This window comes from Cottoperca gobio, chromosome 6 (genome assembly GCF_900634415.1).
Source record: "Cottoperca gobio chromosome 6, fCotGob3.1, whole genome shotgun sequence".
In the NCBI taxonomy this organism is placed as follows: domain Eukaryota; kingdom Metazoa; phylum Chordata; class Actinopteri; order Perciformes; family Bovichtidae; genus Cottoperca; species Cottoperca gobio.
Window position 1 is genome coordinate 21785106 of NC_041360.1, and position 27888 is coordinate 21812993.

General features: G+C 43.3%; 1 protein-coding gene across 1 annotated transcript; it reads right to left on the bottom strand.

Annotated features, from left to right (window-relative positions):
* Positions 1 to 236: 236 nt before the first annotated feature.
* Positions 237 to 27701, bottom strand: fbln1 (fibulin 1). Its single transcript, XM_029433998.1, is given in 19 exon segments — positions 237 to 858; positions 9670 to 9810; positions 11083 to 11228; positions 15958 to 16081; positions 16186 to 16317; positions 16574 to 16693; positions 16875 to 16931; positions 17132 to 17257; positions 17399 to 17524; positions 17620 to 17722; positions 17724 to 17767; positions 18597 to 18734; positions 18837 to 18974; positions 19127 to 19213; positions 19315 to 19377; positions 19823 to 19988; positions 22179 to 22308; positions 24401 to 24509; positions 27628 to 27701. Coding segments are annotated over 19 exon segments (2145 nt in total). The 5' UTR covers positions 27683 to 27701; the 3' UTR covers positions 237 to 718.
* Between the last annotated feature and the right edge of the window lie 187 nt (positions 27702 to 27888).

The window sequence follows — 27888 nt, forward strand, 5'->3', positions numbered from 1 at the left end:
TATGGTCCTGATTTTGATATTCCACCTGGAACTTCTTCATATTTAGAGAAATATAATCCTCGCTAAAATGACCACTTCACCACAGATGCAGCAGCTCTCTCTTCACATTCTTCTTTTGTGTTCTTTTGGCTTGTAAAACATACACATGGAGATATGTTCTCCTTTCTTTATCATCTTCCTGAACCCATAAGTTTAAAAAAAATATATTACTGGGGGGAAATACAATAAACAAATACTGTAACTAAAATAGTGTTTATTCCATACAAAAAAATACCTCATCCAATGCATACAGTGAGAAAGGAGACGTGAATGTTACAAAAACAAAGGCTTATAATGTCATGAAAAGAATATTGTTAAATGTAATCATGGTATCCTTTATTAATGACCTTTCTAAATGCATGCACTTTCTATTTAAAAACGTTCTGGATTTCTCATTTCTTAAGAGACTTTTAATAACATAAAGTTTCTCCATTTTTACAGCTCCGTTATGCCAGATGCGACGCAGGAGTGCACTTCAGGCCGAGCTTGTCATCGAAACAAAGTATAGTGCTCTCATCACAAGCAGCTAGTGGCCTTTCATCTCAGAAAATGTCAAAAAATGATCAAACATAATATTAAAACCTTGACACTGATCTAGGCATTGATATAACAGAACCAATGTGTACAGTGTTGACAATGGATGTCCTAATACATGTGGTAAAGATTTGGCGTCCACTTCTCAGAACCAGAACTCAGAGACGAAGACATGAACGTTGATGATGTTCTGGCCGGAGTCGCCCTGTGTTGTCAGGTTGCGCATGGAAAGTTTCAGTACTGTGCTCAATGGACCAATCAGAGACTTCACCTGGCGAACAACACCTGATGAGACATAGAAGAAGAACAATATCAGTGACAAGAAGCTCTGTAAATAGACTGCAGTACATGCACAACTAAACAAAACTGTTGCTGTGTCTTCTTTGTGGCGTAGTTATGGACTTTGATTGGTTTCACTGATATTTGTCCAATTTTTATTATATTGGTAGATTAAGAGCAGCACATATAAGATTGTCTTTGTGCTTGTTCCTTTTGATTTGATTTTGATCGTTTTGATTTGTGTATTTGCGTGAGATTTAAAGGGTCACCCTAAACATGTTTTCTCACTTATCCTTAGTGGTATCTAACAAAGCACATAGTTTGGGTTTTAAGTGCTGAGGTTTTTATTTCTGCTGCCACCCCAAGACAATTGAGGATAATAAAATGTTGTTTGTGGTGCTCAGCACATTGAAAAATTACATTTCTCTTTCAACCAGCAATGTATCTTTTTAAAAAACAATGTCCCGGTCGCAGGCTGTTTAAACCAGCCGTATTTCAGAATCTTCCTTCAGTCTTCCGTCTCACGCACACGTCTGACAGCGATTTCAAATTTACATACTTCCATTTTATTTAATGCAGCTGTCTACGTTGGTTGCGTAACGGCTCGCGCTTATAGACTCGGATACAAGACTGTTTTCTGTCTGACTGGCCTTCATTGAGTGTCTGTCGGGGTGTGAGTGCTGCCACCGCCAACTGCTTCTTGCGCTAGCTGGAAGCGTAGAAAAGATGTTACGTTGCGGATAATCCACACACATGATTGTCAGCAGTTTTCATAGAGAGTATTTCTAACCCTTAATCAATCGATAACTTTTCGAAAAGTTTGATTTGATTTGAGGTCAGGACTGTCCATGACAATCTGAATTGTATACTTCCCTCCCACCGTCCACCCTCTCCATGGACAACAGACACCCTGCATCATGGTAAAACAGATGGGAGAATAAATATCCTGCAATAGAGCATTACTGAATGCCCGTGGAATTCATTGGGTGCTCTTTTTAAGTGAACATGCGATTACACGGGGAGAAAAATGCCAGTGTTTATACAGGCTGTCAGCGGGCCTTTTCTCTGCACAGGGCTGGTGACATTTCAGCTCTGGCCTGTTTGAACAGCCAGAGTGCAGCCAGGCAGCACAATCCCCACACTGTCCTCCTATCACACCTTCAACCAACCCCTTTGTTTTTCTCATTTCCTCTCTTATTCACTAGTGACTCAGTAGAGTGTTCAAGCTTTGAGTATGATGACTCACGGGTTCAACTCAGCATGGATCAAAATGACGAAAGATCACTGCCTCGATCGCTCTGAATTATGAGGCTCCTTTCTGTGGCTCTTGTAATAAAGCAGTAAAACCCATTTGGTCGTTGTTCACCACAGGGCAGATGATGATCCATTATGCGCCATCCGCTGCGTCTTTTGGGACACTGGCATCGTATGATGGCCGATCAACCCCCCCACCCGCTCATTCTCCTCCTTCTCTTCCTCCCCTCTCTTCCCCTTCCTGAGGGGGCCTAGTGTTTGTGGCACCATCCCTGTGGCCCACAAGGGTAAATGAGTCCCATGTGTTTGATGGAGGGGAGCAGTCGCAGTCACGCGATATAGCCATGGAGGCATTCCTCCAGGAATCCATCTTCAACTCTGGAAGGGGCAAGCAATAGCAGCTTGAACTGCTGTCTCTCTCTCACTCTGTCACTTTTTTTTGCTCTCTCGTCCCTCTCCCAGTCGGATCTGTGTGCACACAACAGATTCCAGCAGATTCCGTCGATAAGCACTTGGAGGAGTGTGGAATGGGGCCCACTTCGACCAGGGTTGCCCCCTTGTTTTGGTGTTTTGGGACTCTGTTGCGTAGTGACACTAGACGGAGGGGAGCGGGACTGAGATTTTATTGTTTCCAAAGCGGCAGCGCCATCAGAAAAAGCTAACCTTTGCTTAAACCTAACAACAGCCGCAACATTAAGAGAAAAACTAACATGGAAAACGAGATTGAATTTTGAGTCTGAAAATCATTTTCAGACATAAGCTATTCGAGATGGCACGCAACTCAGAGTTAACCAATGCAAACTCAAAGTGAGTTCAGAAGGTTCATGATTTGTCTATGTACTTAAATCATACAAAATCATTCAGCTTCAGTGGTGAGTTGAGAAAGCTTACAATGAAGAAGAGTAAGATATTATGAACACAATATGGACCACCGCAAAGACAGTTGGGATTTAGTCCGCATTAAGGCAGTAAGTGTGGTGTCTATCTAACGAGGGCTTATCGCTATTTAATCAGGGTCAACTGCGGGAAGGTTCTGCACTGAAAATCCTTAAAAACATTTCTATGAAAAGAAGCTCAACCATCTCACGACATGAATAAATAACAAAAAGCACAGACACGAATCGCGTCCAAACTGAAAATGTATTAAGGACATCTAAATATTGCAATATGTGGAATGTCTTGTTTGTTTTGTAACCTTGTTTGTGGTCTAATTAGCATACGCAGAAGGCATAACTGTGCTCTCAGAAACCAAAATTCGGTTATAGTGCCCGATAGCTTCTCTAAATCCCCAACTCAAAACAAAGTTCAGTTTTCCTCACATCAAATTTTAGAGTCTGGGACTTGGTATTGGGAGTGTTAACAAACCAAGGATTGTATGTTAACATGTAAGGTGTATCAAAGTTACTGGAGTGGTCTGTGGAACTGTAAGAAACACCTAAATGGTCGAAACATGTTTTATACAACTTGTGCCTTTGTTTAACTTATGTACAGCCTTGAGGGCGAGAAAAGGGTAATTATGTTATTACAACGTGCACCAAATTCTGCAGAAAGAAGCCTGATACTAAAGTCAGTGTATGTGACCGTGATGACTCTTGTGATTCCGTAAGCTTCCCTTCAAAAGCACGGTGGTAAACGCAATAAAGGGAAAGCATCAGCTAACAGCTGGACCTCAACAAACTCACGGTGAACCTGAGGTGAAACCACAACCGCATACTCATCTTTAACATTTCATCCAGGCTGTAAGGCAAAAAGCCAACAGCCACAAAACAGGTTGACTTTGATTGGCCACCTGAGATTCATATAAATAAACATAGGGGGGGTGGGGGGTTTACAAAACCCTATAGCTGACGAGTCGCCCTGTGACTGGGTTGCAAGGTCATGTAATCTGAGGCCTGGAGTTCCTGAGCAGGAGATCCAGTTGTAGTGCTGGAAAGGTTTGTGGTATCTTTCCATCTCACTGAGGTATCTGCCACAGGGTGCAAAGGTGACTGTGCTGGCTTAAAAAGCCACCATCAAACAAACAGCTGTACAATCTGTCCGCTCTCCAAAACATTCCGCCACACCATAAAGTAGCCCCTTAAGTAGAAAATAGCCTTGAATAAATGCACGCTAGTAGCAGAGACACTGCCACAAAACAAAGTGAAGCCAATGCCAGGAGGCATTTGTCATCCTTCATGGCCACGAGCGCTGCACTATTGAAGGGTTACATGTAAACAGTACAATTTCTGGGTTTTCTGGTTTCTACAGCTCAGCGAGGAAGTATATGACAAAATCCAAAATGAGCTGGTTTAACACCAGAGACAAATGAAAAATATGCATTGGCCTCACCACAGTATTGTATAATGACACACTGGTTGTGGTGCTATGCATGCTCACTGCAGTGAAACCATTGGAGAGTATCCAGGTGGTGTTCCAGTATGCAAAGAGGGTACTGGAGGGCATTATTCATCATCATTATGGCTATAACTGTGATGTGTTTTGTATCTGACCATATCGCTGAGGTACACTGTCGGCATAAACATAAACGCAGCAAACAGTTGTTCCTTATTCAATGATTCTTTTCTTTTTTTTACTGACTGCTGAAACATTTTCTCCAAGAACCCATGAATGCTGGAAGACATGCAAAATTAATTGCTGACTAGCTCTCTTGTTACCCTACTCGCAAAGCAACCGATTTCAGTCTTGATGACCCGTCAGCGTCGATATAATCCTTTCAATTTGTCGACATAACCCACTGGACGAAGACTGAGTGCACAGGCACTGGATCTTGTGTTTACGGCCTGGTCACTGGTACAAGGATGGCCCGTCAGGTCAGGCTGTCCAAACACAACTCCGACCACTCCAAAGAGGGGGTGGAAGCCTTGCTCTGAAAGGCCAGCCTATGTGGCTTGATATTTTAAGGTCAATTAACAACGAGTCATACTTGCAGATCTCTCAAATGGCCCATGGGTCATTGTTGGACAGTGTCGCAAACCGGGTAGTGACATCATTGAAAAGTAGCCGTAGGGAATTGGTTGGTTCTTTTCTTGGACTTTCTGTTTTAGCAGTTGTGGGCCAGAGCAGCTGAGATGACATAACATGCACCATTATCTTTACCACAACCTTTGCACCATATTACAAGTGACCTTTTGTAGCTCAGACCCATAACTAAGGAGCGAAATATAGACTTGACAATGTAGACTAAAAAGGAAAGGTTATGAAAATCTGCTTCTGATTTCAGGATGTTGTATTACTGTATATTCTCCATCTACATTATAAACGGAAGAAAGTATACAGAATCTTGATAAGCTGTTTCGGTACTTTGCTATCTCTTTTGGCATGCTACTATATGAACATGGATAAAAAAAGCTATTACCTAAACAACGTTGCATGTTCTTGAAATCACAGTGCCAGACAGCAAAGAGTAATGACGAGTATAGATTCAATAGATCACCAACCCGAGCGAGATAAGTGTATGAATTATTAAGACAGTTTTATTGCAAGTTATATGTACTATGTGTTTGCATACCTATATCTTTTTTTAGCATGACATATCTGCATCGCTAACTCTTCATCAGCGCATCGGTGGTGGAGGACCACGGGGGGGGGGGGGGGGGGGGGGGGAGTAGTTTGACTGTGGGGTTGTTGGGTCTAGAGGACCCTGTTTTGATTAGCTGTACTAATCTCTCATGGGGCAGACAAGGGTTCCTTATGGGCTTGGCGCGCTCTAGTGGGCTCGCTGCTGCCATGTCATGATTCATACAAGCGGAGCAAGTTGTCTGCTTATCTCCACTGCTGCCCTCGACTCCTCACCAGCACGGCCACAAGCCAGAGCCACAAGCTCCACTGGCTCTGAAGTAGTCCTGCCTCACACGGTCGGCTCACATTCCACCAGCCACTGTGGACGGCCGCACTGACGACCATGACTACCTGCATAGAGACAAACTGTCCACTTCCTCTTCCATTCATCTTACTGTCTGCCTCACTGGCTGCCAGCCCCGTGTCAATGGCAATGCAAAAGGTATTTATCCTCTGCACAGGATATAAACCATGAAAGGCATATATTCACCTGCGTTTCAAAAATGAATGGAATTTAGCTACAGCGTCTCAGACTTTAAAGTTTCTCTAGAAGACAGCTATGATTCATGAAGAGAGGGTACTATATTATCTGTCGCTGTCCAGTACGATAAACATAAATCAGTTTTTCCTAAAAAGAAATTAGACAGCAGTGATTAATGGTACAGTAAAATCCTTCCATGACAAATTATTACTCATGAAGAGGAGTCATTTGGACACATTCAAGGGATGACTAAACATGAGCCGACTCTTTGGTTCCACAGTTGGCTACTGATTGTATCGTACATTTGATTTACACACAGTGACAATGGTCAGCCAGCTGGTTGAGTCAAGTTAAACTCGCAATATTCCATAAATATCATCTAGACGTATAGTTACTTTATACTTTACATGGTGAACAGGATGAAATGGTATTGGTGTGTTGTCACATCGTTTCCCCACATAATATATATATAAACATAACTTCAAGTACTAAAGCAAAGCTGAAAGAATTCATACATCAGCAAGCCCACCTCGATACACGAGGGGGGGAAGCAACACTAGCCTATGCTACCCTCAATGGGAGAGTTCAAAGACAATATTGATCCCCACAATGATGTACTGTATGTCACTGAGAGATAATAAAACAAGGGAAGCAGCAGCATTTTATCAGAGAGACTCAGACTCAGCCCATGCTTCCAGCAGAGACCACGGAGCCTGTGTTTTCAAAGGGAGGACCGTCCACCTGCTGACTGCCAAAATCAATCATCCCATTATCAACCCTATTCAAACAACCTGTCCCTAATCAAAAGTCGATGACAGCGTTAGCTTGAGTAATGCATTCCTGCAGTGTTTGTGTTTCCAAATATGTGTATGATGTGTCACAAATGTTGTCTTTGTCGTGAGGCTGACACGTATCCCTTCTGCTGTGTGTCCACATACCTGCAGGGGCTTTGTGCGGTCGCCGCTGTGCTACTGTAGTCGTCATGGGAATCTGTAAGTGTTAGATTGGTTCTGATCATGTTTTCCAAGTGCTGAGGGCTTGTTGTGTTTGCACAGATGCGTAAGGCTGTCAGGGTTGTCTTCCAGAAGTGACAATGCTGGGAAAGCCAGTGATGGATGACCAGGAACTAGGAAAGAGTGGTGCAGTGGTGTGTGTGTGTGTGTGTGTGTGTGTGTGTGTGTGTGTGTGTGTGTGTGTGTGTGTGTGTGTGTGTGTGTGTAAGTAAGTATACATAACGGAAAAGAGCGTCGGCCAATCAAACCTTTCAAGAATCACTTTTTCAAATAAGCAACGGATTCTGAGGATTCCTAATTGCCTCTCTTGTCCCTTTCAAAAACACAAGAAGTGGCCAAAAATAATGGCCAAAGTTAGTTTAAGTTCACGCACTTGTTCATTAGTGGAGCCTCAATGTCTGCTACTCTTCACATCCCACCAAGCTGTAATACCACTGTTGGAGACACTGGAGATACTGGAAACTAAGCTTCCTTAAGTGACACGTCAGCGAGCTTCATACAATGGTTACGCAACAGCATCATCTGTGGGCCAAAGCACCAGCAGCACAACCCACTAAATAAAAACCAAGAGGGCCTTCATCGCACTGTGGACGCCACACTTCACAGCGAGCGCTCAGTGGCCAAAGGCTTCAGTGCACAGGGCCTCAATTTGGATATGTGATGGGCAACTGGTGCTAACATGCAAGAGCTGCATCCAATAAGCATCCAATGGGTTTGGGAGAGAAGTGGCTCCTCACAAACAGGCCTTTCATGTGGTAGTCAGTTTAAGTGCTCTAATGCTCGGCGAGACACTGAGGCCTAGCGTGGGGAAATGGAACAATACATTTAACCACATGAAGCAAAGCGCACAGGATTACTTCTGCACATATTTTCTCTCTCTCTCTCTCTCTCTCTCTCTCTCTCTCTGTCCGTTTTCATTGAATCACAGTCTCTCACTTTGTCTTTCTCTCTCTGCAATTTTATTCTCCCTCCCTCCCTTGCTCACACACACACACACACACACACACACACACACACACACACACACACACACACACACACACACACACATACTTGCCCTTGCAAATGAGCACCAGTATAAACAGGGAATTTCTCCTAAATCCTCTTTACACACACGCACACAGACATCGATTTATTACAAAACAAGCATTCAGAATTACACCATTGCACATGCCAACAAAAACATACCATTATAAGACAGTGCAATATAATTATAACTGCTTCAACAGTGAATTATGTGAATTATTGCTGGTTATAAACATTTTCTCTCATGTCTGTGTGTGTGTATGTGTGTGTGTGCGTACATGCGTTTGTGCATGCATGTGTGCGTGCGTGTGTGTGTTTGTGTGTGAATCTGGGTACGTTTGATAAGCACACATCTGTTTCTGCACAAGTGTAAAAGAGAGGAGCACTTGCGTGCGGCCCACAATCCAGCCTGAACCAGTGACAGTCACACACTCCCCTCCTCCCTCTCTGCCTTTCATTCTGTAAAGACAGATGTGCATACTGACGGGCCATCCCTTCATCCATCAGCGAGAGAAGAAGAAGACGCTGTCCTTCCGCCACCACCCTGCCTGCATCTCAGCACAGAACCAAAACCAAAACACCTAGACGAGCCCAACAATGTGTCATCATTGGGCCCACAACACCCTCATCCTCTCAAGGCCAAGGCTCAGTTCAGCTCTCCCACAGGCGTGCAGCAGCCCTGGGTCACCACCAGACTTAAAGATGGGAATGGCTTCTCCCCAAACATGTGTTGTTGTTACACACCACTGGAGATGGTATCTGCCGCTCGTACTTGAACTAGTGCAGGGCTCTTTTTGCATGCTGGCGGTCGCTGAACAGGTAGTTATAATGAATTGCTTGTCAGCTGCAATCATTCGTGCATAAGTGCATGTGAACACACATATCTAGATTTATGCACTCCATGCCTGGACATTGAGACCAGCATAATTTATTGTGGAAAGTAATGATCTGCGTTGGATAAGCATAGCCATAGATAAGTGAATTAAATGGTACTTTGTTGAACCACAAGACTGTGGAAATTGATGCCAAATATTTGGTGAGACAGGAACAGGGCTTCGTCTGTCTCCAAGAGCCACTCAGGGGACAGCTCTCCAAAGACACAGACATCAAGAGCCCCCATGAAGATGTTGACAGCTACATGATGCCACAACACTGCAAAGACCATAACGGGCTGTGTCAGATGTACTTATGTCAGGCTGTCTAGACATTCCTTATGGGAGATTTTTCTATCTTTTTGTACCTTCTCAATGTGCACATGTGACTTTGAATTGTAAAAAAGAAAAAAATAATAATACACATATTTCATACATTTCAATATAATACGTAAAACCGCCCCCTTTGTCAAAAAGAAAATGCAATTTCCAGTCAAGGAGGCTCTTTGGTGCGACAGACTGCATGGAAAAGCTGCAATCCTCAAATGTTTGCACTGGTTTTGTTCATCCAGACTTCACAACACACAAAGCAAAGTGAAATCCCTGTACTCACCCACATACATTCCATTCTCTACCCGCTTGATGATGTCGAAGGCGTTCTCCACATTGCCCTCCAGGATGTCAAACTTGACGTCGTAACTGCCTAAGTGATAGGACCCGTAAGCCGGCACTGTGGTTCTCAGGAAAACAATCTCTGTTGGAAGATAACAATTAGACACAAAAAGCTTTTGGAGCCTAAACCCTCATAATCACACTGGGATTGCGCCGCCAAGCCAGTGCCAACTCTTGCTTTTCTCTTTTTTTTCTTTCCGAGAGAGAAAGACAATAAAATGGGAGATGGAAAGGTCTGTGTTTATTGTACACTCAGAGGGTCATAGGAAGGTTGAGGCTTTGCAATGCTGTTGTTCAGCTGAATGGCCTCGAGTCCTTTACACCCCAACTCAGAGCTTATGAGAAATGACAAGAGCTTAACTCCCCGTGACGTTGAGCATGAGTGTGTCTGAAACATGCACTGTATGCCAGCCAATAGATGCTTGTCAGCTGTCACTGTCTGCGAGTGATTACCGTGGTTACTCATATCCAACCAGCATGGCACTTACTCTCTGGTGTGGGCTAGCCAAGCCTGGACTGCATGGAGAACATCATGGAATAACTAATTTGGAGGTCAGAGGTAGTCATATGGATTCTGACAACTGCAGGGGAATTCATTTGATGGGAGCTCAGCGATTACGGGAGATAAAGTAGAGCTAAAGAGAGAGAAAAGGCGGAGGACTACATTGACACTAAAAATAAAACACAAGTTATCATGCTGTCTTCAAATCCATTGTTTCCAAAGATTTTAACAGGACATTCTGTCACAAAATGAAGCCACAAACATTGGGCTTTGTAGGTTAGTGAACATGTAGAGTGGAGGGATATGCAGAAGACATTTTAGGGGAGCTTAGATGATCAGTGATATATAGTAAACATTGTGTTAAGGCAACAGTTCGACATTTTGGGAAATCCACATATTTTTCTCTCTTTCTGATAGTTAAGAAGATCGATACCACTCTTATTTCTGTAGTGCGTACAGTAAATATGAACCTACAGCCATCAGCTGGTGAGTTTAGCTTGAAAACGGGGAGAAATAGCTAGCTTGTTCAAAAGTGCCTATTTTCAATTTTCAAACACGGAAATTGTTGTTTTTACACTTAGTTTTTTTATTAACTTCTGTAACATGTTTAGTGCTGGTCCTGTAGGTGGGTTTCATTACTTTGGGGCAGATCCAGGCTAGCTGTTTCCCCCTGTGTTCAGTCTTAATGCTAAGATAAGCTAACTGGCTGCTAGCTAAAGCTTCAGAATTACCCTACACATATGAGAGTGTTACCGATCATCTCATCTAACGGAACGTTGTGTTAATGAAACATTATGATGTATTTTGACCCTTTTTACACGTTTCCACTCAAAAAAAATGACTTGTACCTACCCTCTGGCTTTGTGAACTCTCTGAAGGTGGGCAATGAGATGAAGGTGTGGGACACTGAGTGCATGGGGTCCAGAACACAGGCGACGTCATTGGGTTGACAGGACTTTATACAGCGGAGGGTATCAGAGCGCTCAAGCCTCGCCACTCTAAAGGAGAGAACAAACATACACAGCGACAAAAAAAAACACAAACACACACACATGGCCTCTGACCTTTAGGTAATGTCTATATAAAGACTTCAGAGTCAACCGCCTTTGATTTCTAAAGCTCAAAATAACAGGTCATCCTTGGGAGCAGCCCACTGCGTAATCAAGAACTCAGTGGGGAAAACTCTAATGGCCACTACACAAACAATATCAGAACAAGACAGCAGGGAAATTGGATATAGCAGTCAACATCAAAAACAATCATATTCTGTGTGGTTTGGAAGAATAATAAACCAACAATGGCCATAGCTCATGTTGAAGCCAACCTTTGTAGCTTGTGGAGACGAGCGCTGCCATTGATGCTTTTCTGATGCATGTTTTCAAGCTGTGTGGGAAATGAATTACTACACTCACAGAGAATGATCCACAACCTGCTCAGGAAAATATTTGGATTTGCTGAGCATCCGCGGCTTCACATCAGATAATCTCTTGAGGAGGATTTATGGGGCAAGGGAGTGTTCTAAAAGACTCCTAAATTATGAGCAACATGACTAGACAACTCCCCAGCCTCTCCCCAGGGCAGCGCTCATCCTATTATTTAGGGCTTTGTTTATTCCACAGACTAATCAGTGACAGGTCGGAGGGAATGGCGGGCCTCTGCCGGCTCCTAAGGCTAACGCTACCTAAAGTATCGCTATTCACTACCTGTCTGTTACATAAGACTTTGAGAGAGGGTTCTAAGGCACTAACAACCTCATAAATCAAACGATGGGAGACTTGTGATCATGAGAGAGCTATTGAAACGAAATAGAAGCCTTGACTTCGGCATCCAAGATGTTAAATTTAAGCTTGGTTTTCACAAAGGAGACAAGTCAGTACACGGTTATATTGGGTTATGAAAATAGCCAAGTTGCCATGTATAAGTCCAGTTAATGTGCATGGCAGCCATATAGCCACATTGTGAGTCATGGGCCGTGGATCTCTGGCTCTCCTCAGGGGACCTATAGGCTGCAGCTCAAAGCCCAGGCCTGGCTTGGGTTGCAGGGCTCCTTCCATGGAGAGCGAGGAGAGAAGCCCCTGACAAAAAGTCAAGCCACCACTGGGTAGGGGCTTGTAATTAGCAATTAGCGGGTGGGTCCAAGTTTTGCTTTGGCCCACGCCAAACCCACAAAATGTTCTCTTAGTTTATAATACCACGGCCTGAGCTGCAGAAACACCCGAGTGGGGCTCTAGAGGATGAGGTGAAAGCTCTGTTGGGGTAGAGAATAAATTTACGAGAAGATAATGACCGAAGGTGAAATGCCCCCGTACACACAGATGGACACTTCAAAGCAGGGGCAACAAGTGTGTTAATGCATGTCTGCACCAAAAATACCCTAATGCATGTTTACTTTGATTTGTGCATTTGTGTCTTTATACACGCAAACATGCTTATGTGTGTGTGTGTGTGTGTGCTCGTGAATGAACAAATGTTCTTCATCTCCCCCATGCCTCAAATGGCCAAGCCCAGGAGAAAAACCCCAATACTTTCAGACCAGAAAGAAAAACAGACGTTTTGGATGAAAGTCCTCTGGTCAAGCGTAGGGCCTTTTATTTTTTTGGTAATTATTATTTATAGTCGGCACATTGATAACGCCCCAACACAAACACTGCAGGGCATCATTCATTCTGTGCGCGGTGATGTTGCTGTACCACAAATTGTTCAGACCACCGGCCAGAGCCCAGAGCCCCATAACTCAATGTCAAAGGGGAGGAAAAAACCTTATGTGCACCACTATGTTCTTATTTTAAGGATATCCCCACTAGGGACCAAGTGCATCCTTACGGGCCTGACAGCTCAGGACAGGAGGAACCTGGGACATCTGAATTTACAGTTATTATAAGCCACAGTCGTCGGGCAGCAGCCTCATAGCATGTCAAACTATTTATACTTTCTCCTGCTGGTGCACATTTCCCTCTCCATTGCCACTGCATCCCATCGTGTGTCACTTACTCAGCCTTCATTTGGATTATCTGTCTGCTTTGGGGTTTACAGCCGCAGTATGGAGTGGAAATCTGTGCATTTCACATTAAGCTTAAAATGTAATGGGAGCTAAAGAGATGTGCATGAAAATAACTGCCAGAGAAAGACGTATTTGCGGTGCAAGGTAACTGATGTTTCGGAAGTGGGAGTAACAATACATTAAAAGGCTCATTTCTGACGTGTGGAATTACTTTATGGACTTTATAAATAGTGACATTTGACATATATGCACTCATAGTAGCCTACATAACTGAAGGGTTTGACTTATAGACGGGAAATTTGACTTGTGTGCCTTTCTTGTTCGATTTAAATTACAGGCCTGGTTAGCTTCTGTTGCTACTGATGCAGGACAACTTTAAAATCATCAGGAGACATAAATAAGTTATGATAATATATGTTGTTTTCTAATGTAGTTTGTGTATTAAAATATCGTGTCTATAGACGTTTGTAGTCTTGTATCTTTAACTTTAAAAAATATGCATTTCTAGAGGCAAGTATCAAATGGATTTCCTCTTCACTGAAGCTGCTGGAATAATAGTAACATGAAACTATGTGAGGAAGTCTTCATGCCTCCATCTGTGATTTGCCCCCACATTCCAGCTACTCCCTTTGCTGTATTTGATTAAACCCCACAATGCACCATTATCAAGAACTGGATTTGACTTGAACATGTGTTATTTCTATTTCAATTTTAATAGAAAACTGTTCATCCAACACATAAACCATAAGATTCTGCAAAACGTCAGACTTTATCATGCAACCATCATCAAATTACACTTAGTTGTAGGCAGACGTGGGTCGTTACCATTTTATGATTTACCCTGACCTAGAACGCCACCTAGCGGCTATCACAACGCCTTACCTCCGAGAAGATACATTCAATTGGACCCTAATTCATACTGCTGAATAAAGATCCTTAATTCTAGTGTTAGAAAGTTGATTATGAAAATGCTACAGTACTAAGAAAAAATGTGCTTCTTTCTTCTGATTTGTGTGGTATCGCTTTTACATATCCACTCTTAAAAAATGATGTGTCATCTTTACCCCGTGCTTAGTGATGAACATATATTTTAGGGATTAATTGGCCCCTGAAAACCCCGGAGTCTCTGTGGTTTGTAGAAATCTGATGCATGGAAAATTTGTGTAAAAAGAATAGTTTGACATTTAAGCAAATACACTTGAATCACACTCACTTTCTTTCTGAGCGTTAGAGCGTTAGCTAGCTGCCTCCGGTTTCCAATCTGCTAAGCTAAGTAAGCAAACTGCTGGCTGTTGCTTCATAGTTAACGTACACATGTTAGAATGGTATCAATCTTCTTATCTAGTCCCCCAAAAATATGAAACGTTTCCCTTAAGATTTCAATATGGAGTGAAATTGCCTTTTTTTCACATTGTAAATGCATTTTTATATTTATAGAAGACAGGATAACGCACAACTACTGTAGGAAGGGGCACAGGCATCATTAGGGGGCCCACACCTATAATGTTAATTACTTGGGATTTATAATTTACATGTACCTGGATATATCTATGCAGTATGTTACATACCGTAGTCTATTGCATCATCCTGCTTTGCTATCAAAATACTGCATGGTCATCTCATGTGTTGGGTTTCTTCCTGTTTTCTGTACAAGACGATGCACTGAAAATGACACATCCTTTTTTTTTAAGAGTGTATTAACTTGTGTAACCTTACGGATGTTTTGTGTTTATTCTAGTAGGGGATTGTAAGGTACTCTGGGCTCATCCTGGGTGACAAACACCAGCACTTTAGCCATGTATATGCTTAGCGTGCCGTAGCGACGCAGCCTTAGCTCCAGAGACAGCTCGAAGTCCTGTGGCTTGCTGATGACCTTTGCCACCGACATCACGCCGCCGGTGGGCACCCGCTCCGTCTTGAAGAAACCCGCCTCATTGCCAGCGGTGATAACAATCTGGATGTCATCGCCGACCACGGTGTGCGAGGGGCCCATGCGGAAGATGTTGGTGAAGACGGGGATATTGATGGGGAAGGTGAGGTGGTAGTAGGTTATTCTCATGGGCATGGTCAGGCAGCCGTCAGCCTCATTGCAAAGCAAGCGTTCACATCGACTGCAAAGAGAGAAGGGTTGGGGGGGCAGGGGCAGGACGAGATGGAACAAAACAGGCACAGAGAGAAGGAGAGAGAGACCAGGTATAAATTTAGTTTGCCGTGCATGGCATGCATGCAGTGCAAGGAACATCAGTCTCTGCAGCATAATACTTTACAGGCCAGTCATGGTGCCATCTGTGAGATCATGCAATAAGTATTGTTGCTGGTGCCTGCATAGTTCATACACAGCCTCTACCGTAACTGAGCCAATGAAGAAAAAAATATCCATATGCATTTCATCATTCTAAAACAACAAAACATGCTAAAGTCATTCCAGCATTGAGCATACTGGACATGCAGAACCTTGCATAACATATGATTAGGGGTCGGTTTAAAAGGCCTAACTGTTGTACTCGGAGCTCTTGGGAGGATGACCAATCTGACTTGGGTGTGAGGAACATGGACATTGCTCTGTGAGTGTTAATGTGTGTGTGAGGTTTTCTTCTGATTTTGTCTTATTAATGTAAGTATTTTAATTAACATATTGCCCCGAGCACAGAGGACACATTCAAAGTGTCTGTTAACAAATGTGTCCCGTTAAGCAACAATGTGCACATCAATCCAAAAACACTCACGTCTCTCCAACGCGCCGGTAGTTGTTTGGACAGTCGAAGGACAGACATCTGAATCCTCCCTGTACATTGAAGCAGCTCTGGTTCTCTGAGCATGTGTGTGTTTCCGTCACGCATTCATCGACATCTTGGAGCAAAAAGACAAAGTGTAGAAGGATTGTGTTTTTTTTTTTTTTACAAAAATGACTTGTATCAAAATTGACATACGCCTGCACGCGAAGGATAGCTTACCCTGGCAGCTGCGCCCATTGGGTGACAAGGTGTAGCCGCTGAGAGGACAGGAACAGAAGAAGCTGCCGGGGGTGTTGTGACAGCGATAGGAGCAAATGTGACCTCCAGTGGGCAGGGCACACTCATCTATATCTAAAGGTTTCACAGAGACAAAGACAAACAAGTCAAACCAGAGAGTACAACTGCTTATGATTTACGTTTTAATATCTAATGCAGTTCTCTGTATTGCATGCTTACACATAAGATGACTCTTTAAACTAACACATAGTAGCTTCCAGCTCAAAAAGTACCACAGCAAGCAGAACTTACTCAATGACCTTGATCTTGGGAACACAGAGAAGAAAAAGTGAAGCATTTCTTCAAATATTCAAGTATTCCTCATCTTTACCTTCGCAGGTCATGCCATCTATGTCACTGAGCTGGTAGCCACGGCGACAGTAACACTGGTAGGATCCATACACGTTGGCGCACTCTTGACTGCAAGGGTTGGTTTCACACTCGTTCAAATCTAAGCAGAGAAAAGATGATTACAGACCATCATGAACTCAGAGTCTGTATTCTGGAGTCAAGGTTCTGCGTAACATCTGCTTATATTACATATATAGCTAAATAGCATTTATATTCATTATTATAAATATTATATTATATTATATAGGCCTATTTATCTTTTATATCATATTCACAAATACCTCTTGCTCCAGGGTCCAGTGGAATGGGTCTCCATACTGTGTAAGGAGATTTGTCTCCTAAATGTGCACGCCAAATGCTGTCAAAACTTTCATATATAATTCTATGATGTTCTATTTTATCTGTATTACATCCTATAATATTATAAATATAATATATAATAAAATAAATGCTCTAATCAACCATAAATTGAAGACCTCTGGGCCTACAAGGGTACACAACACATACGGTATAAAAAGCTTTTTGATATTTAACTTACCGTCACAATTCCTGCCATCGACGGCCAGTTTGAAGCCGGTGGTGCAGGTGCACATGTAGGATCCCAGAACGTTCTCACACTTATGAGCACACAGGCGGCCAGGGTAGTGCCTGCATTCATTAATATCTAAAACATACATTTGCCACAGTAAGAATTATTCTCTACACATTTTGACCAACACTAGACGTTTTATTTATTCACGTAGTAATGTAGAGGATACACTTGGATTTATGGAAGAACGTGAAGCGAGATGGACCAGCTGCTTACCCTCACAGACCCGACTGACGCTGTTGAAGATGTAGCCAGCCTCACACTCGCAGCGGTAGGAGCCTACCAGGTTGATACAACCATGACCTGCACAGACCCCATCAGGGCCCTTACACTCATCTATATCTGCAGAGGGGGACGCAAACAACAGAGAATGCCATGATATGCACCTCAGGTAGGTTAGCTAACATGCTTTGTTATCTATGAATGTGGAGCCGTACCAACACAGCGTGTGCCCTCTTCGTTGAGGTGATATCCTCGACCGCAGTTAACGGAGTTCCTCTGGCAGACGTAGGAGCCAACTGTGTTGATACAGACCTGCCCGCTGCGTTGGCATGGGCCCTGTCTCGCTAACACATTCGTTGATATCTAAAAACGCAGACACAGATGACATTGTCATATGACAAGTCCATAATGTCATTATAATTGTCACAACTTCAGCGAGATCCTAAGCATTCATTAACTTACCTGCTCTGTGTTCACCTGCCACACTAACTCTCCCTGACATTATACATCCAGCCACTCCCTCTCCCTCTGCAGTAACCCCATCCTGCCATTCGCCTCACCTGACCATCTCCACCCACCTACTCACCTGCTCCCCATTCCCCTGATTAATCCTGCAGTATTTACCATCTTTATCGTCTGCACTCTGACTTGTAAAATTGTCTAGTGTGCATCCACCTACGTTTCCAGTGTTACTCTGCCTGTATGTCGCGCCTAAAGTCACCTAAAATATTTATTTATTGTTGTACAGTATAGCTGTGATAAATAACTTTTTGCAATCCATCACTATATCCTGACAGTAGTGCGTGAGTAAAATAACCATGTTCCTCTGCCTCCCCCCCGATGCTCCTAATGGCATTTGCATGATTACAAAGGAAAACAACCAAACAGAGCCGAAGACAATTACTAATATGTTTTCATATTTGATCAGCGCTGCCTAGTTTGACAGTTTGATCAGAGTTCACGAGCAGTGATTGACACTGCGTTACAGACTCCTCGGCTCTGATTGGTTGTTTTGGATCTAAATGCCATTAGGAACACTGGGGAGAGAGAGGAACATGATTTTTTCACAGATTATCTCTCTCGTGCACTACACTGTCAGGATACTAGTGACAGTTTCAGCAAATATGACAAAACATTCTCTTAATAAAGTGACCAACTGCAGCTTTAAGGGCTGTCGTAGTACGTTGCTTACCAATGCAGCTGCCGAGGGCATCTTGGATAAAGCCGGCACCACACTTGACCTTAGGGACACAACGAAATGACCCCTGGCTGTTTTGGCATTCAAACACTGGGCCACAGTTATGGATGCCGGTCTCGCACTCATCAATATCTGGATAAAGAAATCACAGGAAAATTGCCACTGAACACACTGCTATAGAAGAATGTGTCGCAGATACACAGTAGCAGATGCTAACAGGAAACCTTGACCGACCTTTGCAATTGTTGTCGTCAGTGAGTTCATAGCCAGTCCCACAGCTGATCTCTCTCTGGCAACGGAACGAGCCCTCAGTGTTGATGCATCGCTCTCCTGCCCGACAGTTGCTGGCGCCAAGCAAACACTCGTTGATATCTGAGAGTGTGTGAAAGCAAAGGTTGTGTTATTGTGCTGATCTTTACGATAGAGACACACAGTATTGCAGTTTTTGTATATATGAAAAACACTTTTGTTGCGCTCTGCATTAAATAATTGATACGTTGAAGATGGGGAAGAGCAGTACCTACCATCACAGGTCTTTCCATCTGGTTTGAGTTTGTAGCCTTTGAAACAGGTACAAGTGTCATTGCCCACACAGTTATGCGCACATTTCCCTAAAAAAGAAACACAAACCTGTTAATAATTGATCACTGCATTTGCAAGATTACATCAGTTGGGTGTAGAAAAGATTGTTTATTGGCATATCATACTATACCTTTGCACGGATCACTTAATACTAAATTATCTTCATTTTTGTTGGTTTCATCCTTGCTCGGTACTGCATGAGAGAAAAGGAAAAACATGTTTATATGTCTCTCTCTCTCTCTTAAGAAGCAGCCCTAAAGATGTTTTTAAAAACATAAAGGGCTGCAACTAACAATTATTTTCATTTAACTGCCAACTACTTTGCAATTAACTGAATAAGTGTTTAGTCTATTAGATATATAGAAAATAGAGAAAGAAATGTCCAATACAATTTTTTTTCTAAAGGCCAATGTCCACATACATCCAGCAGGGGGCAGTGTGGGCTAATGTTTGACACTTAAACATAATTAGTATCCATTCTAATGCTAATATTTTGAGATATTTGATGTGTTTGGGCACAGGTTTTCACAAAAGTGCTCTGTTTTTCTATCCTGGTGTTAATTGCCTACTTTGAAGCAAACAAACTTTGCAAAATTGTATTTATTTTGCCTACTCCATGATTGATTTTGTTCACCCACATTCAGTTTTTGGTGTGGGTATGGTCTGGTTGTCTGGGGCTCCATCCAGGAGCAGGCAGCAGGCCCGGGACACCAGGCCACACTGGTAGCCCACCGACAGGTTGTGGTCACAGGATAGGCCCTGCTCCTGGGTCGCCTTCCCCAGAAGACAACAGTCGCAACACATCTACAGAACAGAGAGTAGAATACAAGTACAATAACTTTTGATGCATAACGCAACCTTAGCATACATAAGAAAAGAAGTAGAGGAAAAGCACTATCATGGATAAGTATCACCAGGGGAAGTGAAACCAGAACTGCAGGCCTGAAAAAAGGAGATTGTGGGATGAAAATAAAATACTGGAGGTGGATTAAACCGGCTTTTAAAGGATGTGATTCAGACAGACATCCAAGCACTCAATCAACTAGACGGACAAAACAGGAGGCTGATTGATAAGACATGTCAACTGACTGGCTTCAAACAGACAGATGAAAAGCAGTAAGTCAGTTAGCAAGACAGACAGACAGACAGACAGACAGACAGACAGACAGACAGACAGACAGACAGACAGTGATGAGATGACATCATCCCCTCTGGCTGAAGCATGCTCAATCAATCATTATGGCAGCCTAGTAATGTCAGCCGGGGAGGAGATGAAAGGTGCAGAGTGTGGGGGGTGGGCGTGTTTGAGTTTCAGTTCGGGCAATGAGGGTATGTACGTACGTGAAATGTAACCATGTGTGGTGTGTTTTTGTAGCGATGGTGATAGCAAGACTGGACACACAAGTCTTTCAAATATCACACATCTATTAGGTAAATACCAGCGGTCGTTAACTGCTACTTTGTTTGTTTAAGAAGTGGACGCAGTTCCCTGTGCCGTTTTGAAGCCTTGAGTTTGGCGTTATGGTCGTCGCCATCTTGTTTTTTTGCATGATTAGGTTGGAGCCAAGTGCAACCGAACGCTGAACAAGACATTTGTAGGCGACTGAAATGCTACAATTAACTTTAATGAACGGAAAACACACTGTGAAAGGGTTAAAGTTGTAAGACGAAAACACCCATAGCGGATAACTGCGTTGTAGCGACCTGTCAATCACGTGGTAGGTCTATTATGCTCTAAATGGGACCAGAATTTACTAAATGAACATCATGCTGTATTGATTGAGAGCGTAGACTAATGTTTACTGAGACAATAAATCAAGTGAAAAGTAGGGTCATTTTCCACTTAGACTTGCATATAATGAGACTTCTGCAAGGCACTTGTGCATCGCTTCCCAAAACCAACATAAAGGGGGATAGTAGGTTTCTGTCAGTGTTGTGTTTACAGCTTGTTTCCCAGTCCTCAAGGGACCACAAGCTCAGTTAATAAAAACGTGCATGTGTTGACCCAACCTCAATCAATCAATCTGAAGCCAGTTAGCTTAGCTTAGCTTAGCATAAAGACTCGTAACGGGGGTTAACAGGTAACCTGGCTCTCTCCAATGGTAACACAATTGGAATACTAGTATCTATAAAGCTCACTAATTAACATGTTATACCTTGTTTGTTTCCACTTGTGGTTTTAAGGGAACTTGTTTGCTGGACTATTTCTTGCAGGGACTATTATGACAAGACTTCACAAAGTCACTTTGCCCAATCAGGAAATAGTCGCGCACATAAAACTGTAAAACCACAAACCGTACTGTAATGTAGTTACTTGTCCATCGTATTATCCTGTTAGAGTAGGTGAAGCCATCTCCTACATATAAATATATTTTGTCTTATTCACCTTATCTGTGCACATTTACGTGTGAGCCCCAGCCTGCACTTCACAGTAGATCAAGTGAAGACAAGCTAGCAATTATGTCATCCTTTTAAGAAAATGCATCAACTTGCATCCCCTTGCATTTGGTAAATGTTGCCAAGCATTTGTCTTCCTGATGTGTTGATATGCAGTATGTTGTGAAAATAGACGGGCACATTGAAGGGTTGGGTCGAAGGAATAAAAACATAAAAAGTCTGTGCTTGGACTTGAGCCTGCAGAAGATTCTAGAGTCTAGAGAGTTGAATTTATAATCTATCTGACAGCAACGAGCTCAATTCCTCCCTGGAGTGACATGCCTCATCCTGCTCATGTTGCGCACACACACACACACACACACACACACACACACACACACACATACAGAAACACACATAAATGCACACCATTTCTCTCGTCAATCATTTGCCTCCAAACTGTCTGTCTGGCAGAGTGATGTACTGTACTTTGATTGAGTAGAGGGAGATTTCTGGTGCACACTTCCCTTTTTCTCTCTGTTTCGAGTATCTTCAGCTAGCGAGGCACACACAAACAAACATAAACATATGTATGTGCACGTACAGGTACAAACACACCTTTGTAGTCTTTGTCTCGCAGGTGTTGGAGAATAAAGAATCGCAGGCTCCTTGGTCTTTTGCCATGTTGATACCAGTGGTGCACATGTTATCCTCAAGCACTGTTACGCAGCACTGCTCTTGCACTATCCTGTCAGCGAGAAAGAAACACGAAACACAGGTATTGCATTTATTCTCAACTCTATCAAATAATCTCCTTGGTGCAATACAACTCTGCCTTAAAGTGTAGCCCATTAAAATGAGCCTGAGGCGAGCCTGATGGGGATCTCAGGGTTGTCACACTGAAAATGTGTGGATGAGTGGGTTGAGTAAGTCCTGTGTGGATTCCAGAGAGAGAGAGAGCACTGGACTTCTTCTTTTTTTATCTTCGCCATGCATAAACCTTTGGGGGGGTTGTGTGTGTGTGTGTGTGTGTCTGTCAACTGCTTATCTTGCATCCTACTAGGTCCATCAGCCCAATGTTTCTTTGTGCACATCATGACTGTATGCTGAAGGACCACCTCTCGTGGTCTGTTCCACACTTTGCCCCGTGTCGTGGCTCAACAGCTGATATCCATAGAACAGGTTGGTCTCATTGTGATCCGGAGCATCTGCAGATCAATTCTGTACCCGATATGTTATGATGTACTAAAGTTAGCCACGATACAAGATGAATTATATCCCCATTTTATATATCTTTGCCGCCATCTTGACCGTAAAGGGACGACTGTGTGGGATTGAACTCTTCTTTGTTGGAAGGGGAGAGTTCTGCACGTTACTGTGTGCACTTGTCTAGTTTTGTTTCGCAACACTGACATCACTGGACTTAAACTGGGTTGAGCAGCCCATTCTGTTGCTTAGGAGTCAAAACCAACATTTCAGTCCCAAGATGGACATTTGTCCACGTCCACATGTCCTTCCTCAGGGTCGGGATTGTGGTTTTTGAAGGAATTAATCTTATTATAACATCCTCAAAACAAACCACTCCCTCTAGATAAGCATGATGTGTCCTGTGAGAATGAAGGCAACTTGCCATCTAATCGGGCGACTAACAGTTGCCAGAAGCCCACGTACAGTTTGCTTCGGGTACATGACATCACCAGGGCAGAATCACACGTCGTTACTGCAACTACTCTATCCAACCTTGACCTCTGAGCTCGGATGAGGATCATAAAATGCATGTCTCTACAGGGATCGATAACATACTGTATAGTGCTGTGATGGCTGCTTAAATGTCAAAAGCAATATCTGGTACAAGCACAGCTGCACACATGAGACCATTATTATCAACATATTAGTTTTATCAGATTGCATTGTATTGTCTAGCAAGTGCAATCAGTTAAGAGCGGGGGCTGTTTCTGTCTGGTCTCTGTCTCGCTGCAGTTTTACGAGACAGAAAGCATTAAACGTTACCCCCCCCCCCCCCCCCTCACAACTCCTCTCTCATTCCCAACTAGCCTCTTTATCAACTCTTACCAGAAATCTCTTTCCAAATAAACTACTACTATACTACTATAGATCTCAAATTCACATGAAGACGCACACCTCCTCTGCAGAACCTTTTAAGGGCACAGTCGTGCTCCTGTTTTCCTTTTCTCTTCTCTTCATACTTTTTCCTTTTGGTGTGTGAAGCAATCGTTCAGATTTCCTGTTATTGCCTCTCTCCATCGTCACTCCATGTCGCGTTTCACCTCGAAGGTATTTCCTGGGTTTTGAAACAGCCACTCTTCTGACCCCCCCCCCTGCTCCCCCACAAACCTCTGCCCTTTCCTCTCTTCCCCACACACTATAATTTAGACAAATTTGGGATCACTTAGGGTGGCTACGGTTAAATGTGTTTGCCATCAGTGTTCACAGACGCAGATCTCCGTGGCTTATGAGCGCTGAACCTGTGGCAGCATACCCTCTAGGGTTACCAGCAGACCTGTTATTATCTCATCACTATTAGTGTTTCCTGCTCTCACGTGAAGTGAATAATGTGGCTGGACATTTACGGGAGTAAGGTAAAGCAATCTCGTAGTAAGAGCCTACAGACATCCTATACATGGTGCAGGCCAGATCCCATGGGGCCAATGCCGAAGGAGCTTCTGTGGTGCGGAGAGAAAATGTAAGATTGTGACAAATGGCGCAGCAGTTAATGACTTGTAAATCTGAATGAGCCACAGGCCAGTCTCCTCGGAACTCCTAGAAACCTTATGGTGTATAGATTTGTGGTCAGTGAGAGCAAAGTAGCGGCTGCTCACCTGCACGTGGTTGACTCAGAGATGAGAGGGAGGGACGCACAATCTTCGTTATCGTTGCCTCGGTTCTGGCCATCTTTACAGCAGCCCTCTATGGAGATCTGCTCTGCTCCTACAAACATAGACAACAACACAAGGTGTGTTTGTGTGAACAGGCGGTACATGTGTGCACATACCCAGTCACTGTGCTCCTTCACAGGGACATTTTAATATCTGGCATTTGTCTGGTTTGCCGCAGTGAAGGGACCCCCACCGACATCACCGCCGCAGGAGATTAGACCCCATATGGAGCACTGCTGCATCTGCTCCTCTTACAACACTTGCCTTAAGACTAGTTGTGTGCCCTTTAAGCTGCTCATGGCGAATCAAAGTGTATCAAATGGCATGGACCAAAGCATTGGTTCATGACATTATTTCTTTTGACACGACTTCTGAAAATCTAACCCAAACAAAAACGCCATCGTACTCCAAGGCAAGTGGCCCAGCGCTCTGTAAACAATGGAAAAACTCAATTCAAAATCTGTCTGGCAATTTAAATTGACCGTAGGACAATTTTGCCAAGGCAGTGAATGATTGATATGTTGTTGCAGACACAGGAGAACAACCTGGAGCACAACCAGCTATGTGGTGATCTGGCTGTTTATTCATGTGGATTAGAGAGCGTGGAATGCCTCAACTCTGTAAACAATCAGCCGTCCCAATCACATCAAGTACATTCATCCGCCTGTGGTTTGTGTGATCTGCCAAACGTGAAATAGTTTTGGCAGATCGGCTCCTTGGACTTTTTTTTTGCCCTCGGCTCAAACCGGGATGCGTGCGCCAAATTGATATTAACAATAAATCCCCGGAGAGAGAAAAAACAAGAAAACAAACTAACCCTGAAATGTATTTTGTCGACCCATTGTAATAGTATACGAGGTGTTGTTGGTGGAGTGCGTGAATGCTCTGTATTATTGTGAAATGTACTGAACAAATCCATCTGTTTGAGACACGGCATCTGCCGTGAACAGTCTGGCAAGAGTCAACTTCAGATAATAAGTTAAATTACGTTGGGAGGAGGAGGACAAGTGTCTGGAATAGCAGTCCTCGGTTTTATTTGCTTTCTCCCAGAGGGTCAGGAGGAATTTTATTATAACCAGTAAATCAAAGCTGAAGCACAAACAGTAATAGCCATAATCACAAACAGTTCTCTGCATTGATCAAGTGTGTAACAACACAATGTGAGCATTGCAATAAAACTCTCAATTGCTCAGATTAGTTTGCAGTAGTGAGGGCAAGATATAACAATGACTAAGAGTTTATTCAGATCCATATGGTTGTTCTTCTTCTGAAGAAAGCGAGTCATTTCTCCAGCGTAAGCTACAGGAAGAGAACGCACAGGGTTAAAATCATCGGGACCATTGCTGCAACACAAAGGATGATTAAGCTGGCAGAAAGGAGTGAATATGGAGAGAGGATTTATTACTAGACAGCCACATTAGCTGACTCACTACTGACTTCTGGAAGTCTGGCATATCCCAGAATCTTCTGGCCAATAAACCTTGTAGCAGCTGGATGAAATGAGATGGCATTTTAAAAGCTTTTCACATGGGCTTACCAAGTGGGCCCTCACAAATTCTCTCTCTCTCTCTCTATCGCTCCATGTCAAAGACCTCCATCTGCTTGCAAAGTAACACCAGTATGTTCCAATGAGACTAAAACAAAAACATTTAGCTTGCAAAAGTATCATCATATGGATATAAATGTCATTAATGCCTCATATAAAGGTGTTAACGACCAAAAAAAATCAAATACTACCGCACATTATAAATGATCGTACTGTAACTGCTCACACAGTTCTCCCCACAGTAGCTGATAACTAAACTCTTACCCACAAGGCATCACAGAGTCATTCCAACGCCAACACTGTCTGCTGCTCTTGCAAACCTAAATTGAAAGACCAGCAGTGGCTTGAAACTGTGCGGTGATGTTTTATCAGAAGGCAAACCAGGCGCAGCCGTGCTCCGGCCGAGATGCAGTCGGGCCACGGTGCTCTGTCTCTGTGATGCATTGTCTGTCTGCAGAGGGCTGATTTCCATCTTGGATGGCGGTGCTGGTTGTGAGGGCCATTCTGTCTTGGCAGAGCAGCACATGGCTTGCCTGCGTCTAGACGCCTCATGTAAACAAGGCTTAATGAGCCCACTGGTGGAGCTCCGCCCAGACAGAGTAGTTGGCCTTAGCCAGACATCCAAACAGCAGTGTGCATCTCCTTCACAGGCTGAGGCTTTTATTCCCAGGTTTTCTGTCAATGTTGGTGATATAAAAAAGCTTTTTATCTATATATCTATCTCCCACACGGGTACTGTTTGTGACTTTTGGTTATGTAACTGGTCGAGCTGACAGCTGACTGAATTTGACTCCAAACTAATCCGTGACACAACCCCCCCTACGAAGAAGGCAGTGTAGAGAAATGTGTCCGTGCTGACTGTGAAAGTTGCCCCATGTGTGACCAGGCAATCATGAGCATTTGGATATGTATAAATCACACTCCTGTGTCCAGAGCACGGCGTCCTGGTGAGACACCGGTCGTTCCTGACATAGCATCACAGCATACCAAGGCACTTAGCCTTTGACTCGCTGGGCAGGGAGAACCCACCCCTTACAACCTGTGTGATCTCCAGCATTTCAACACTCATTATGTCATGTGACATCTTCTTTTATCTAGGACCATAGCATAAACAAAATGTCATGAATGAAATGGAGAGTTAAAGACACAGAGTTGACTTTTTATGACTTTTGCAAGTTATGTAAATATAGAGCATCTGGGTTTATAGCAGCTAGAAATGACTTTATATAATATGATTACCTACATTGTAAGTTGGGATGGAAAACAATAGATACAGAAAAACTTTGTAAAGCAGTAATTATTATGTTTTGTTACATTTTATGTAATGACATAATGGGAAACGTTAACCCTGCTTAATGTCTATACAAACCTGCAACACTTTGAAGCACCCTGCTTTGTGAACTGTGCTTTCATCACATGCCCCAACTAGTCCTGTGACAAATGCATCACCTTCCCCTTGGTCTCACTCTTTCCCTATTACCACTTTCATTCTTACTGTAAATACCTTCATAAAAGTTATCTTGCACTCTAGTATTCACCCACATCAGTATATACACCAATACAAGTATTTGGCTCGGTTTGGATCCTCTCGTCACGTAGCAGTGGTCTTAGAAAGGTCACTTACCTTGGCCAAGAAGAACTCCGAACAGAGAGCAGAGCAGCACTACACGCGGACCCATTGAATGGAAAGAGATTGAACTCGGAGGGTGGAAAAAAAAAAGGAGTCCGAGAGCTTTGAGCCTTGCCGATGCTGGTTATCTGCAGGATGTGTGAAGACAGCAGTGCTCCTTTAAAAAAGACTGACTCCGCAGGAAAGAAGTGGATGTGATGGAGCTGAGTGAGTCGCAGTTGCAGCGTGACTGGAGGAATGAGCGTCCAATTATGA